Source organism: Fukomys damarensis, unplaced genomic scaffold (genome assembly GCF_012274545.1).
Source record: "Fukomys damarensis isolate Sample0158 unplaced genomic scaffold, DMR_v1.0_HiC HiC_scaffold_17, whole genome shotgun sequence".
In the NCBI taxonomy this organism is placed as follows: domain Eukaryota; kingdom Metazoa; phylum Chordata; class Mammalia; order Rodentia; family Bathyergidae; genus Fukomys; species Fukomys damarensis.
The window spans coordinates 53761268-53776207 of record NW_022900929.1 but is presented as its reverse complement, the minus strand read 5'-3'; the positions used below and the strand labels follow the sequence as shown (position 1 = coordinate 53776207).

At 34.1% G+C, this 14940-nt stretch overlaps 1 protein-coding gene and 1 pseudogene across 4 annotated transcripts in view; both read right to left on the bottom strand.

Moving 5' to 3' along the window:
• Positions 1 to 14940, bottom strand: part of Scfd1 (sec1 family domain containing 1) — a 99983-nt gene that overhangs the window by 38690 nt on the left and 46353 nt on the right. For all 4 annotated transcript variants that reach the window (XM_010633549.3, XM_033765112.1, XM_010633550.3 and 1 more), the window contains 3 exons: positions 11591 to 11681; positions 10776 to 10849; positions 8605 to 8686 (listed from right to left, as the gene is read on the bottom strand). In XM_010633549.3, the coding sequence (XP_010631851.1) occupies positions 8605 to 8686; positions 10776 to 10849; positions 11591 to 11681 (247 nt within the window). The remainder of the gene's footprint in view (positions 1 to 8604; positions 8687 to 10775; positions 10850 to 11590; positions 11682 to 14940) is intronic.
• On the bottom strand, positions 9282 to 10768 carry LOC104868676 (annotated as a pseudogene).

Below are 14940 nucleotides of genomic sequence, written 5' to 3'. Positions count from 1 at the left end.
TGCTGATTGTATCAGTTGGGATAAAGCATTGCCGTTGATTTGATGAGCTGTTTTCTCTGATGTTATGAAGAGGAGAATGTCTGTGGGTCGTTAGAGACACAGAAGATAGAGTGCAACTATATCAGGAAGATTTGGGTGATAATCCAGAGATTAAACCAAGGACAGTCCAACAACAAAAATTAAAATGAGAAAACACTTAAGCAAGACACAAGGACAGACTTCCAGTTCACCAATGGCAAACAGTAGGGCAAATGAGGATGAAAAGGCCGATAGTGAACCACCAGGACACCCTGAACTCAAAGCACAGGAAGTAACAAAACAGATCAATCAGGCTCTAGAAAAATTCAAAACAGAAATAATTTCCCAGATAACCATAGAGATAGTGAGCAAAATGGAAGTCGTGATTCAAGACTCTAGAGCAGAAACTGGCAGAAAAATAGATGAGCTCAGGACCATGATAGAAGCCATGAAGGCCCAGCATAAGAAAGAAATGGAAAAAATAAACGCCCAACATAGGAAAGAAAGGGAATCCATAAAACAGATTCAAACAGAGATCCAGGAGATTAAACACTCTATTGAAAGTGCATGCAATAGAATAAAGGAATGCGAAGATAGGCTCTCAGACATAGAAGACAAGATTGTAGTCAATGGCCAGGAAAAGAGAGGTCTCTTAAAAACAGTAAGAGATCATGAGAAATCGATCCAACAACTCCTAGATGATGCAAAGAAGAATAACATAAGACTGATAGGAATCCATGAAGTAACAGGAGAAAATACAAATGACTTAAAAAAGCTGTTTGCAGAATTAATGACAGAAAACTTCCCAAACAGAGGGGAAGAATTTGACATTCAGATAACTGAGGCATATAGGACCCCAACTAGCTACAATAAAAAAAAATCTACACCTAGACATATAATAATCAAGATCCCAGAAACCCAACAGAAGAACAAAATACTACAAGCAGTAAGAGAAAAGAAACAAATCACATACAAAGGAAAGCCCATCAGAATCACAGCAGACTTTTCAACACAAACCCTTGGGGCAAGGAGAGCCTGGAATGAGATATTTCAAGTACTAAAAGAGAACAATCTCCAACCTAGACTGATGTATCCAGCAAAACTCTCTTTCAAAATGGATGGGGAAATAAGACACTTCCACGACAAAGAACACCTGAGAAACTACATGAATACCAAACCAGCACTACAAGCAATTCTAAACAAGATCCTAGAAAAAGACAATGAAGGCAACAACACCATGAGGCCCAACAGAGCAAATCAAATAGGCAAGGCAAGAAATTAAAAGGAGAAGGTGAAAAAGTAAAAAGAGTCAACAAAAGGCCAATAACATGTCAATAATAAGTCAGTACATATCAGTTATAACCAGCAATGTCAATGGCCTCAACTCACCAATCAAGAGAAATAGACTGGCAAAATGGAATAAGAAGCAAAATCCAACAATATATTGTATACAAGAAACACACCTAGTGCAAAAAGAAGCCCATAGACTGAAAGTGAAAAGACAGAAAACAATTCTCCATGTGACAGAAGCCCAGAAAAAAACAGGGGTAGCAATCTTACTTGCAGACAAAGCAAATTTCAAACCAAAACTGAATCTAGTATTATTGATGTAGGACGGTACTGTATCATATCTCTATGAATGTAAAATATCTTGTACCTGCTTTATGATACAAAGTAGGGACCGTGCTTTATCAGAACTATATTTAATGATATTACTCTAGCATGTTCTCTTTCCAGATGATGGTTAAGATGCTAATAAAAAAAATGGTGCCAGTTACCACAACAGCAACAGAACTTTGCTGTTTTCTGGATATTATTCTTTTCTTTGTTTTTTTTTTTTTTTGGTTGTTTTGTTTTGTTTTTTTAATGGAATGTGCTGAATGTCTATAATTTTGTTCAGATAACTGCAGCACCTGGAAAAGCTGTTGCTGCTATCGATGCATAACATAATGCTATTATTGGTCTTTTTATACAAATATACATATATAATTTGAATTTTTGGAAACTTTAACTGTGCTATCAACTTTGGAAAAAGTCATCCCAGTTTACTGCGTTGGCATTGTACAGAAATTAACAACCATATTGGTCTAGAAATGTTAAACAATATTTTCTTCCATTTGTACAGGGGTAATGCACTGTTTTAAATATGTAAGGTCTTATCCATGTGTGACAGCCATATTGGTCTAGAAATGTTAATTTTTTTATTTTTATTTTTTTTCCATGTGTACAGGGGTAACACATTGTACTAAATACGTAAGGTCACATCTATGTGGGTTTGACTACAGAAACTAATAAAGTATTCTCTAAATAATGAAAAAAGAATAAGATAAGACTATAAGAGCAAGAAGCAATTTAAATATGTTCAGGGACCATTTTCATCTCCAGAATTAAGGATTATTTTAATCTTACATCATTGCCTTTTCTCTTTTACTTTCCTTTTTAGTTTTATTTTAGGATTCCCTATTTTTAATGTTCATACAGAGATTTCTTTAACTGAAATACCGAATAGTTTCTTTGGTGTGAAAAACTATAATAGTACACAGGACCCTAATGAGATAATTAATAATGTGAAATAGGAAGTAAAGGGCTAAAGGTATAGGGAAAGTGGGAAGGGTGGGGGAAAGGTAATAAGGGAGAGGAAAAAAATATGAGAAACTGAAAAAGTGGAAATAAAGTGTTTGTAAATGGGGAGGGGAGGAAGGGGTGAAGGCAGGGCAGGGATGAGGGGAAAAAAATGAGAATCAAGACCTATTATGCAAAGGTACAGAATCCCAATGATGAATGTAACTGTACTGTATACCTAGATTGTACCAATAAACTCAATAAAAAGAAAAAAAAAAAAGAAAGCAAGCTATAACAAATTTAGACTTTTAGAATATAAGCTATACATAAATTGAAGACTACACCTTATACTCTCTTGTTCTCGCCTTTTCACATGTTTAGTTTACACCATCTTTCAGGGCTGATCTTGGATATCCCTTCATCTAGGTGGGTAGCACTGGTAATGCTTTATTGCAATAGTCTATAGTTAGTGTATTATCAGTAGATAATAAATGTCTTGAAATTGTTTGTTATTATTGTGTGCATGCGTGGGTTTGCCAATGTGAAAAATTACGTTGCCCAACAACCAGATGATTCATGAAATGCACTATGCAGCCCAGGCTGGCTTTGAACTCATGGCACTCCCAAATCCTGGGATTATAAGCATGTTCCATCACGCCCAGCCTCATTTTATTTTTTGGACAAGGTCTTACTAAATTGCCCAGGATGGGCTTAAGCTTGTGATCCTCCTGCCTCAGCCTTCCAGAGTGCTGTGATTACTGGCAGGCACCATCACTTCAAGAACTATCTTTTATCATAGTTGGAGTAAAGAACATTTCTTCTGGTTCTGATAGTAACTAATCTCATTTGGGATGAAAAGAGGTAAAATAGAGTGGTAGCTTCTCAGTTTGGGACTTTCTGGAACACAGTACATTTCCCTTGGTCTCTAAGAAAAGACACCAAGGTCATATGATTGTTTTCTTGGTACGTAAGAGATCATTTTTAAAACAAATTGGCACAAATCCAAGAAATGTTCTGATTTCTAGTACAGTTGAACTCAAATGTGACTGGGAGTAACAGTGATTAAAGTCAGTTATAACGACTCTTAACAAAGGATTTATGTTATACACTTATACATTTTAAATATCCCTTTTAATTTAAACCTAAAATGAACATCTATCTGTCAATCACCAATGTAGGTCTAATATCTCTGGGTTTTTTTTTGTGTGTGTTTTTTTTGAGTGTAGAAGTTTACTGACTGAATTTATTTTAATTTTTAAATTCTTAATGTAATACAAAGATATTAATTGAAAATTTTTTCTTGCATAAAGTACAGCTATCAGAAATTACCTATAATTTCTAAATTCATTTTTTTGAGGTAGAACAAAAAAAATTCAGACAGTGCAAGAAATTGGAGTATTATATACTATTTTCCAAGATTTTCAATCTTTTATGGTTTTTTATGCACAAATTGAGATAATATTTCAATCACCATCTTTACTGAGTCTAAGATGTGCAATTTAGTTTTGTAGACAAATTTTCATACCCTTACAATTGACATAAAATACAGATATTTTATTGTTGAGTAAAAAATCCAACCTAAGGGAGCAGGGAAGGATAACAAGGAAATACTAGCTATGAGATGTCAGCAAGTCAATAATGTGGCCATCAGCTACTATGCTTCACAGAGGAAAGGGGGCATCAGTTACCTCAGTGTGTTGACTAAGTAGAGACAGTTCAGAGTTTCTATTTTGCAAGATTATTTTTCCCCAAGAAGGATAAAGCAGTTAAGCCATAGGAAAGTTAATCCTCATTAGAAGGAGCTCTAATTAGAAGCTAGCTTTGCCAACAAGAGCTAAGCCTTTTTTTGAGTGTAGACCTTTTCACTCATCACATGATGTCTTTAGATCTCATTCAATCCCTCTCAACTTTCTCCACAGCAAAAGTGAGAAATTACTAACAACCAAGTCCTGACAGTTTATTCACAGTTTATTCTCTGCCATCTATATCTGGAAGAAATATTCAGATGTTTAACAGTTCTCTTAGGTGAGAGCACTGGGGAGAAGAGCATCTGATGTTATTTCTTTCTTTTACTTACTATTCTTTTCAAGTATGCCTCTTTTCCTTTTCTTAGGTATCTGGTACTAACAAGTACTCAGAATATTCAGGTTGCTAAGACCTGCTGTCTCCAAATTGAGTGATCTCAGAAGCCATTTCTAAGCAACCAGCAAATGGGAAAGTCATATGTGCATTAGAAAGAAAAGTACCACCAAGATTTAAAAATATAGATTACTTAAAATAAATGAGTATCAAGAACTCACTTTTCAATTTATTAGACCCAAGTTAACGGCCAAAGCCATTAAAATCCTCAGAGCATCAATAAATGGAATACAGAATATTTGCCAAAGTGGAAGCAAACTGGTGCTTTTTTTTTTTAGTTTTCCATAAAAAGATCAATTGCAAAATAGCTGCCAGAATGTCTGAAGAGATTAATTTCTTCTTATATCTTGCTTCAGAAAAATCATCTAAGGAAATTATCAAAAGCAGCTATAATTTTAGCATCCTTAAAGAAGAAATGTGTTAAACTGCAATAAAAACAAATAACAAAAGAAATGCTCTGAGAGAGAACTCTGCATGAGAAGACACAGTGTTCTTAATTTTAAAAAAGTATTTTTTTGCTTTGGTGAATATTTACAAAAAAGTGAAGCTTAAATGGTCAAGAAATTCTGAGCAAGGTATTACAGAGAAGTAGTTCTTTAATTATGTTAACAGTATAGCCAGAGGTAGATGGTGTAACAATGTGAAAAATAAGGAGGCCACTAGAAAGTAAATGCTATAAAGTTGGAAGTTTAACAGCCATGGAAAACTCTAAGAAGAATTTTTCAGCTAAGAGTAATAAGATGAAAACAATGAAGTTTATGTGCTTATTTTTGACACAGGAGAAAAGGAGCTTTGAAAAGATGGTTAACATTAAAAGAAGACTCTTCCTAGAAAATACCCCAATTTTTCTACAATAGAAATTATTCCTACAATAGAAATAGGAATTACTGTAACTCCTACATGAGTGACTTACTAAATACAAGCACAAGTTACATGTAAATACTTAAATATGCTCCTTTATCTTTGATATTATGAAAAACTTTTTTTTTTTTTTTTTTTTTTATAAGTGAACTTCACTGGTAAACTTTTATAAAAATTTTTTTTTTTTTTTTTTTTTTAATCAGCGATTGAACTCAGGACCTGTGCTTGCAAGGCAGGCATGGTGCCCCTCAACTAAATTCCCAGCCTGGAGAAACTGTTGATATTAAATTGGTTTCCTCGAATAACTTAACAGTGTGCCCTATACATTAAATTACATTTTTTTCTGCACAGTAAATATACTTTATAGCAGTTAAAGTCAGAAAAGGGAACCTTCCGTAACATTCTTTTCATAAGACCAGGAGATCTTTAAGCAGAATTATTTAGGTCAAGTATGGTAGCATATTAAATAATCTCAGGCAGATGACCTCAATTAGCACAAAATGATTCTGAAAAACTTAAAATCATTACTGTAAAGCAGTAAGTAATCATCACAAAGAATTTCAAAAGTAAATTGTACTTTATAAAATACTAGTATAGCTAGGAAGCTAGAATATCTGTCTTCCACCTTCCACTTTCTTTTCCAGTATTCACCATTCCTCAGACTCCTTGGTCTACTCTGATTAAAACACAAGTCAGATCATGTAATTAACTTTCAATTACTTCCTGTCAAACTTCAATTTCTATTTTTTTGACTCCTTATTGCATTACTTCTCAAAAAAGCAAATTAGTCTTCTAGGTCTTCAAACATACTAAATGTGCTTGTCTTAATGGCTCTGTACTTCTTATTCCCTCTGCCTAGAGCTGGCTCTGAGGTCTTCACTAACTTGCTGTTTCTCCTGATTCTGGACGCAAGCATTTTCTGTTAACCACTCAGCTCCAGAGCAGACCTCTCAATCATTCTTTATTACCTCATATAACTCTTCTTTTTATTCTCTTATCATTAAATACATGAAGTTATTTTGTTGTCTACTATTTGTTACTGCACCATACACTCCAAGAGAAAAGAAAATTTACCTGTTTTGCTTACTGCAGTATCTTAAGGACTTACTACAACACACACACTCTGGGAACAATAAATAGTTATTTTAGGTCACGAAACTTAGTTTGGTAGCAGGGGCTGAGCTTGTCATTTTCCTGATATTACAGCAAGGAGAACTGAGGTCATAAAGTACAATGTAAGAATAAACTTTCAATAGTGAAAAGGAGCAAAACAAACTATAAGTAAAAAAATCCACTCATATGACTATTAACAATCATTACAACTTCCTGCCCCTGCCACGGTGTTTTTTTCTTTTTTCTTTTTTTGGTACTAAGGATTGAACACAGGGCCCTGCACTGAGCTATATTCCCAACCCTTTTATTATTTTTTACTTTGAGATAGGGTCTCAGTAAGTTGACCAGCTAGGACTTAACTTGTGATCCTCTTGCCTTAGATTCCCAAAGGCTAGGATTACAAGCATGCATAATTTGCCTGGCATTAAATCTGTTTTAACTATCTGTAAATAGTACCTTATATAAATAAGCAAAGTATGTGGCACACAGCAAGTATTCAAAAGATGTTTGTTAAGTGGGTCACAGAGTCCTAATTACATAATTAGTTTAATAGATGTAAACTAGAGCCTATATTTTATTCGTTTCAGGGGAGTAAATTTTTTTACTTCTGTTATTAGATTCATAGTCTTCATATTTAGCCATGTAAGCAAAGCATTTTTTTCTCCTACAAAAGGAAATTCTCAATAAAGCTGTGCTGCATTTCATCTGGCTTTATATTTTCTCTCTTCAGTAGGCAACAATCTCATGTAGATGATTAAAACAGCTTTTTAGTATTTTATAGGGGTGCCAAATAAGAAAGTGAAAAAATTAGCAGAATCACTTATAGATTGTACAAGTATGTTTCTATTCTTGTAAGTACATGAAAAATATAAAGCTTCAATTTCAAGAAGTGGAACAAAGAATGAGTTTACTGGCTTAATAGAAATTATGCAGGTTTAAATTTCGTTCTGCACAACATCTGTTATCTGTCTTTATTATGTCCTTTTTAACACTATATGGCTTTTCAAATCAATAATAAGACATGTAAGTCCCATCTCCATAAATCCAGATGTCATCCAAATCCTCTGACAGGCAGCAATTACACTCATCTTCTTAAGCAGTTTCAAATGTATCATATCAAATGAAAAACAGAAGGTAAGTCTTAGCATATGATCAATTTACTACTGGAATTCAGCTCCAAGTCTCCAGAATAAATGATGTAGAATTTTGAAGGACTGATTAAAGAAGCTGATATGGGATAATCATGAATAAGCTTGTGAGAAAAAGAACCACGGTAACAATATTTAGAAGCCTTAATACATTTGTTTTAAAATCACAGTTCAATTGAGAGATAGCGAGGAGCTTTAATGTTAACACTCATCTAAAATCTAAAACAAAGTCATATAAATGATGTTATTAAGGGGTATTTCAGATATTTTAGATAGATTTCTAAATCTGCATTACTGATGGTGAGATACAAGTCCACTGTTAGTAGAATAAAATGTAAGAATGGTACTGGGGCAGTGCAACATAATAGAAATATCAGATTCTAACTTGTATTATTAAAGTGATTTTTCTTTGGTAAATCACTTATTTTTCTAGATTCTTTGTTTGTTTGTTTGTTTGTGACAGGGTCTCACTATGTAGTTGAGACTGATCCAGAACTCACTATGTAGCCCAGACGGGTCTCAAACGGGTCTGAGTGCCAGGATTAAGGTGTGCACAGCCACGCTCAGCCTTTCTAGATTCTTAAAACTTTCTCATTTGCAAAACAAATGAATGTAACACTACTGCCTAGATAATGAACATTTTAATTATACTTCATAATGATGTTAGAGTGAGGGCTCAATGAGATAATGAATATGAAAGCATCTTACAAAATATAAACCCTATAAAAAATATGTCATATATTGAGAGAAAAGTTAAATTTACCTTTATATGTTCTAAAACAGCAGTAGCAACATTTGTATGGAGATCAATAAGTCTTTTTTTTTCAAGAAGTTCTGGCAAAGAACTACCAGGAAGAAAAAAATTAAAAATTAATGATAAAAATTTCTAGGAAAATGATAAACTTTATTTTTAAAAATTTTTATATATTGAGTGTATTTTTAAAAGGTTTACAAATACAGCATTATACCATGCATTTTGATTTTATCATATATCTTACCTAAATTTCTCATATGAAAGGTTAAAGAATTATCTTTGCAGATATAGTTTCTAGGCAATCTTTAAAAGAATCGAATTTTCTGGATATCTGAATGTTTGAACTTGCTGAAAGCTATAATGATGAAATACCAGTGATCCTGATTACCATAGTAAACTCTAAAGGAAAGCCCATATCCTATATTGGCTAAAATTTTTCATGTTAACTGTAACTGGAAACAATAAGACAACTCATTATATGAGGTTACATATTATTTTTAAAGCAAAGTCACTGTTGTCCTATAACATTTGTGTAAACAGTGCTGAAACTAAATATTATGATCTATACACAAAGCCTTAAAATTAATCAGTTATGTTTGCATTTAGAAATTTCTGTACTTGAAAAAACTTAGGACAAAGTATTTTTTAAGTCACAAAGCACCCACGCATGGTGGCATGTGCCTGTAATACCAAAACTCTAGGAGGCGGAAGCAGGAGGATTGCAAGTTGGAGCCCATCTTGGGCAACTCAGTAATTTAGCAACACCCTGGAGGTAGGAATTGCAGCTGGTTGTTAGTTAATCGAAAATGACGTAAAGCTTTCAGATGACCAATTTCTGGGCAAACAATTTCTAAGGCAATGTCACTGAGATCCAGACAATGGAGTTTCACAAGGGGCCCAAAAGCTTCCGGGATCACAACTACGTTATTTGAGTGAAGGTATAGTTCCACAAGGTCTGGAAGCTTCTGAGCAAGTCTTCTGGCAAGGTTGTAAGGGAGTTCCTTTTCATGTAGAGTCTCTCCAAGTACTGCAGTCCTTTACCTTTCAGGAACTCCAGTGGGAAGTGGTGCCGGTTTCTATAATTTAAGAACAAATTCTTGTGCTTTTCAAGCCTTGCCACAGAAATCATCTTGCAAAGTTCGGAAGCCATGATTGAACATATTCTGTCAGGCATGCTGGAGCACTATGTCTTATCAAAACTGGTCCATTGCTTGGCTCCTGACCAGCCAGCGCTGGACTGGCCACTGGGAGACTAGGGCAGGATGGGGCGGGGGCAGGGCCGGCCTTGAGGAAGGGGTGGGATATATAAACTTTAATGAAACCCACATCTGGTGCTTGGGAAACTTGGAATACTGAAACAGTGACAAAGTGGCAAGTTAAATTGTCTATCACTGAATGTAATCAGCAGACTTCACCACATACAGCATATATTACTTTAATAAAGGTGAAATGCTTATTTTAAAATAATCTGGCTCCCAAATATCATTATTGCTACCATTTGTTTTTCTGCTTCCAAAGTTTAAATGAAAATCACATTATTGGAAATATGCTTTTACCCACATTTCTGAACCATGAAATCTCCCTCCCTCTTAAAGGCAAACTGCTGAAAACAGTATTTAACCTTCAACTAGTAAAACAAGAAGAGCAACAGGAAAATTAGTAATAATTCCTCTGCTTTATCATTATTTTCCTGGTGAAATAACTATTATCACTTCTTTACATCACATTTGTGATGCATAATGAAAACATTCATCATGTGGAGTGGAGCTGGTACATATGTGTATTGTATCTCAATTCATTTTACTTTCCCTTTATCTCCCTTTTCTCCTCATCCCTACTTTCCCTTCTCACTTCCAAAAGGTCTACTTCTCTGTTTCCCATCATCTATTTTGATTTTACTCTTTAAATTATTTATACTTTGGGTTTCTCATATGAACCATGCCATATTTACTCTTGTGCATCACTTTTTTCTAATTGATAAAAGAAGCAAATGTCTTGCTGTATCTAAGAGAGAACTAAAATTGGTTGAACAAGTTAAAAACACAATGTAGTTTCTTATGTTCACAGGTACATTTGCTCTATCTACTATTTCCTATTATTAAAAACATTAACCATTTTTCAACCTCCAAAATAAACGTCATCAACACAAAGACTTCAAAGAGGATATACTGGACATTTACCTCACAGCTGACGTTAACTTAGCAGTGTTGTCAGAAAGCATACTTATGGCTCCTTCATCTTCCCCTTCTAGCCCCTGAGAAGTAAAAAATAGTGCTAGTAACTATGTATAATTTCCAGGTCGAATGACAAAAATCAACTCATATCCATAAGATTATTGATAAGTAGTAGGATTAAGGTCATCTAAAGTAACAATTCTCTTCTTGAGGAGTAAGTGTATATTTTTGAAATAGCATCTAGGTAGGTAGCACAGGTTGGCCTCAAGTTTCTCAAGTTCCTCCTGCTTTAGCCTCCTGACTGCTGGGATTACAGAGGTGTGCCACCATACCCAGAAAACATATATTTTTTTTCCTTTTGGTACCAGGGATCGAATTCAGGTCCTTGTGCTTACAACGCAAGCACCAGAACCACTGAGCTAAATACCTGGCCCTAACATATGTACTTTTAACAGTTACAGAAAAGGTTTAATCACTACTAGTTGACTGTCACAGGTCACACAGTAGTAAAAGTATAGCTGAAATCTGAACTTGGATCAAACAATGGTAGAAGAAGTATTAGAACATTTATCTTTAAAATAAAGTCATTATTTCTTTCAAATCATAACTTTGTATTATTCTTTTACAATATTTTTAATCCCAGAATTTAGGTTTCTTCTTTTTTTAAAGATCACTTGAATAAAATTATACTTGTATAATTTTGTTGTTATTAAAGCAATAAATGGCCGTAAACTTTTATGTGAGGACAAAAGTGAACCTCTTTATCCCTGCAGATATCCTTTCTTTTCCCTGTAATACTTAGAAAGCAAACATGATCTTACCATAATGCTTTTAAGTCGTTTAACCTCATCTTCTTGTGCTCTATAATATTCCAGTTCTTGCTGAACTGATTCTGCAACTTCTGGGAATGGACTAAAACAAAATTGCACAAGAGGAACTATAAGTATGACATTAAAAGGCTTTTTTTGTGTGAATTCTGAAATATATATAATGAAGATTATTTCAAATATACTTATTTGGATATGAATATTTAACAATTCAGAAAAAACATTCAAAATGAAACTAGTCCTTTAACACGTATCATAATATTTATAAATCCAAATAAATTTTACCTAAGTGACATCATGTTTTCCCTTCATCTATCCATTGTTACAAGAAAACATAAAATATTTTTGACTAAAAATATTTAAGAAATCATGGTATATCAATTATCACCAAGATTACATGTAGTGTCAAAGGGTCCACTCAACTACAATGATGCTATTTAAGAAGTATCACCAACAAGAAATCGTGAGAAAAAAATACTATAATTCAGTATTGTTAATATCCTTGTTGGTAAAAATAGCACTCACCTAGTTTTGCTGGTCTTTCTGCTTGATATCTTCCTCACAGTACTTTCTGTAGAATTTAGAATAACTGATCTGCAAACCTGAAGCAGCTTAGGTAGGAAGTGTAGCACAAGACTAAACGTGAAAAATTCTATATGTATGTTGACCATTAAGTGGCTTTAAGATGAATATTTTTCATCTATACCATTGATGGCAAACCTTTTAGAGCTTATGATGATACAAACAGCCTATGGTGGCACTTGTGCTATAGGTTTTGCCACCAATGCTTTACATAGCCTTACAGAAGGCCAGAATCTCTCTCCCCTTTCAATAATGAAATAAAATCCTTCCTTTCTTCAGCTATGACATTCAAAAACATCTCACTAATGATCAGCACATTTCACTTACTGGAGATTGGCAGAAAAGATAGGAGTTCAGAAAGGAGTTGGAGGAACATAGTCTAATTTCACCCAACAACTCCTGGCACTTACTCCGACTCCAGCAGTGTATGTTGGTGAAAAATAGCACTGAGGCCTCAGCACTGCACTGAATGGTCCGAAGTCCTTCTTCCACCTAATTATAAAAAGAACTACCTTTTGGGCCGGGGATTTAGCTCAGTGATTCTGCTGAATGCCTTGCAAGCACAAGGACGCAAGTTTGATCACTGGTACCAAAAGAAAAAGAAAAAGAAAAAGAACTACCTTTTATAAGAAAGCCCTTATCCTTTTCCTTTCAAGGCCCTAGCTTCATCTATAATGTGTTGGTTTAATTCCACGAGCCTCAAAATCTCCACTATCTTTTGGTCTCAGAGTTAATAAAGAATGGTAACTCCTTACATTTATTGTATGCTTACCATATGTCAAATATGTTAAGCATTTATCTCTATTACTTTACTCCTAACCAATCTGTTGAGGTAGGAATAGTAATATATATTAGTTAAGACAACACAGTTTTTGGGGAGATTTGACAAAACTGAGTTCCATTTTTGTCTTTACCAACAGGAGGTACATAACTGCAGACAAATTTTTATAGTTATCATTTCATCTAATCTTAATATTGAGATCAAAAGGTAGAATTATAACCTCAACCATTCTACTGATGAGAAAATAAAGCTAAGAGTGAGTCAAGTCTCTCAGTGTCTTTGTGCCCATTTTTACTGTAGTACAATTTACAGGGTGAGAGCTCAATTTCTTTATAAAAACATGGTTTTCAATATTTAAACGACATCTAAATGTGATATACAGAAGATACTCAAAAGTTTTCCTTCTTTTCATAAATAAATTAGGTATTTTCTCTTAAGCTTTTCTCTGTTAGGGAACGTCAATTTTATTTTGCTCTTAATGAACTTTTTAGACAAGATCAGGTGCATTCAGGGTAGTAATGACTGCGGACTTAATAAGCTTTTAAAAATGCATTAGTATGTTTGTGATACATAATGAATATTGTGGGATATTAGTCATAATCCTATCACATCCTGATCCTTTACTTCCTCTCTTCCTCTCTCCCATCTCGCCCTACCTCCACATCCTTTTCTCATGTCCAGAAAGTCTACCTCCATTTTCTATCTTCTTTCTTTTACTCTGCTATTCGTTTATACTTTGGGTTTCTTGTATAAGAGAAATCTTGTGATATTTAATGTTCAGTATCTAATTTTTATTTCACGTAACATTTTGAACTCAGAGAGCATCTGTTTTCCAAAAATGACTCGTTTATCTTTTTATGGCTGAGTGCTACTCTATTATGTATATATACCACATTTAAAAAAATCCATTCATGTGTCATCAACAGATATAGGTATATAGGGCTACTTCCAAGATTTAACTACTTTGAGTTGTGCTGCTTTAAACCCGAGTATGCATATAATATGATGATTTTTAGCTCTTCTGGGAATATACTCAAAAGATGTACAGCTGGGTCAGATGAATTTCTATTATTAGTTTTCTGAGGAATCTATATACTGATTCTCACAGTGGTTGTACTAGTTTACAAAGCCACCAACAATGCAGAAGTTTCCTTTCTTCCCCCCCTTATCATTGCCAGGACTTGATTTTTGACTTCTTGATAACAGCCACCGTTTCTGGAATAAGAAGCAATCTCAACGTTGTTTTGATTTGCATTTATCTAATGGCTATAGACATTGAATATTTTTTCATGTACACATTGGCCATTGGTCATTTGTACTTCTTTTGACAAGTGTCTATTCATTTCAAATTCCCATTTATTTTGATTAGCTTATTTTTGGGAGATCTTTTAGTTCTTTATATATTCTAGGTATTTGTCCCCCATTTGAGGTGTAGTTGGCAAAATCCATTTCCCATTCATTGTTGTTTCCTTTGCTTTGCACAAGCTTTTAATTGGATATAATATAACTTGATTATTGGTGTTATGTCATGTGCAACTGGGGTTCTGTTCAGAAACTCCTTGCTTATTCCTGTGACTTCAAGAGTTTTACTATTTTATCTTCCAGCAGACTGTTTCTGTTTTTATACCTAGGTTTTTAATCCATTTTGATTTTAGTACAGGGTGAGAAACATGGGTCTATATTCATTCTTCTGCATGTGGATAGCCAGTTTCTTCCAGTACCATTTTTTGAGGCTATCTTTTCTCCATTTTATGTTTTTGGTCCCTTTGTCCAAGATCACATAGCTAAATAGGCCTGGGGTTGTTTCTGCATCTCAGTTCTTTTCCAGTGATTCACATGTGTGTTTTTGTTCCACTACCATACTGTTTGTATCACTGTAGCTCTGTAACAAAAATTGTGGGATTCTGATGCTTCCTGCTTTGCTCTTGTTGTCCAGGATTTTTTTTTTTTTTTTTTTTTTTTTTTTTTGTTTTTGGTTTTT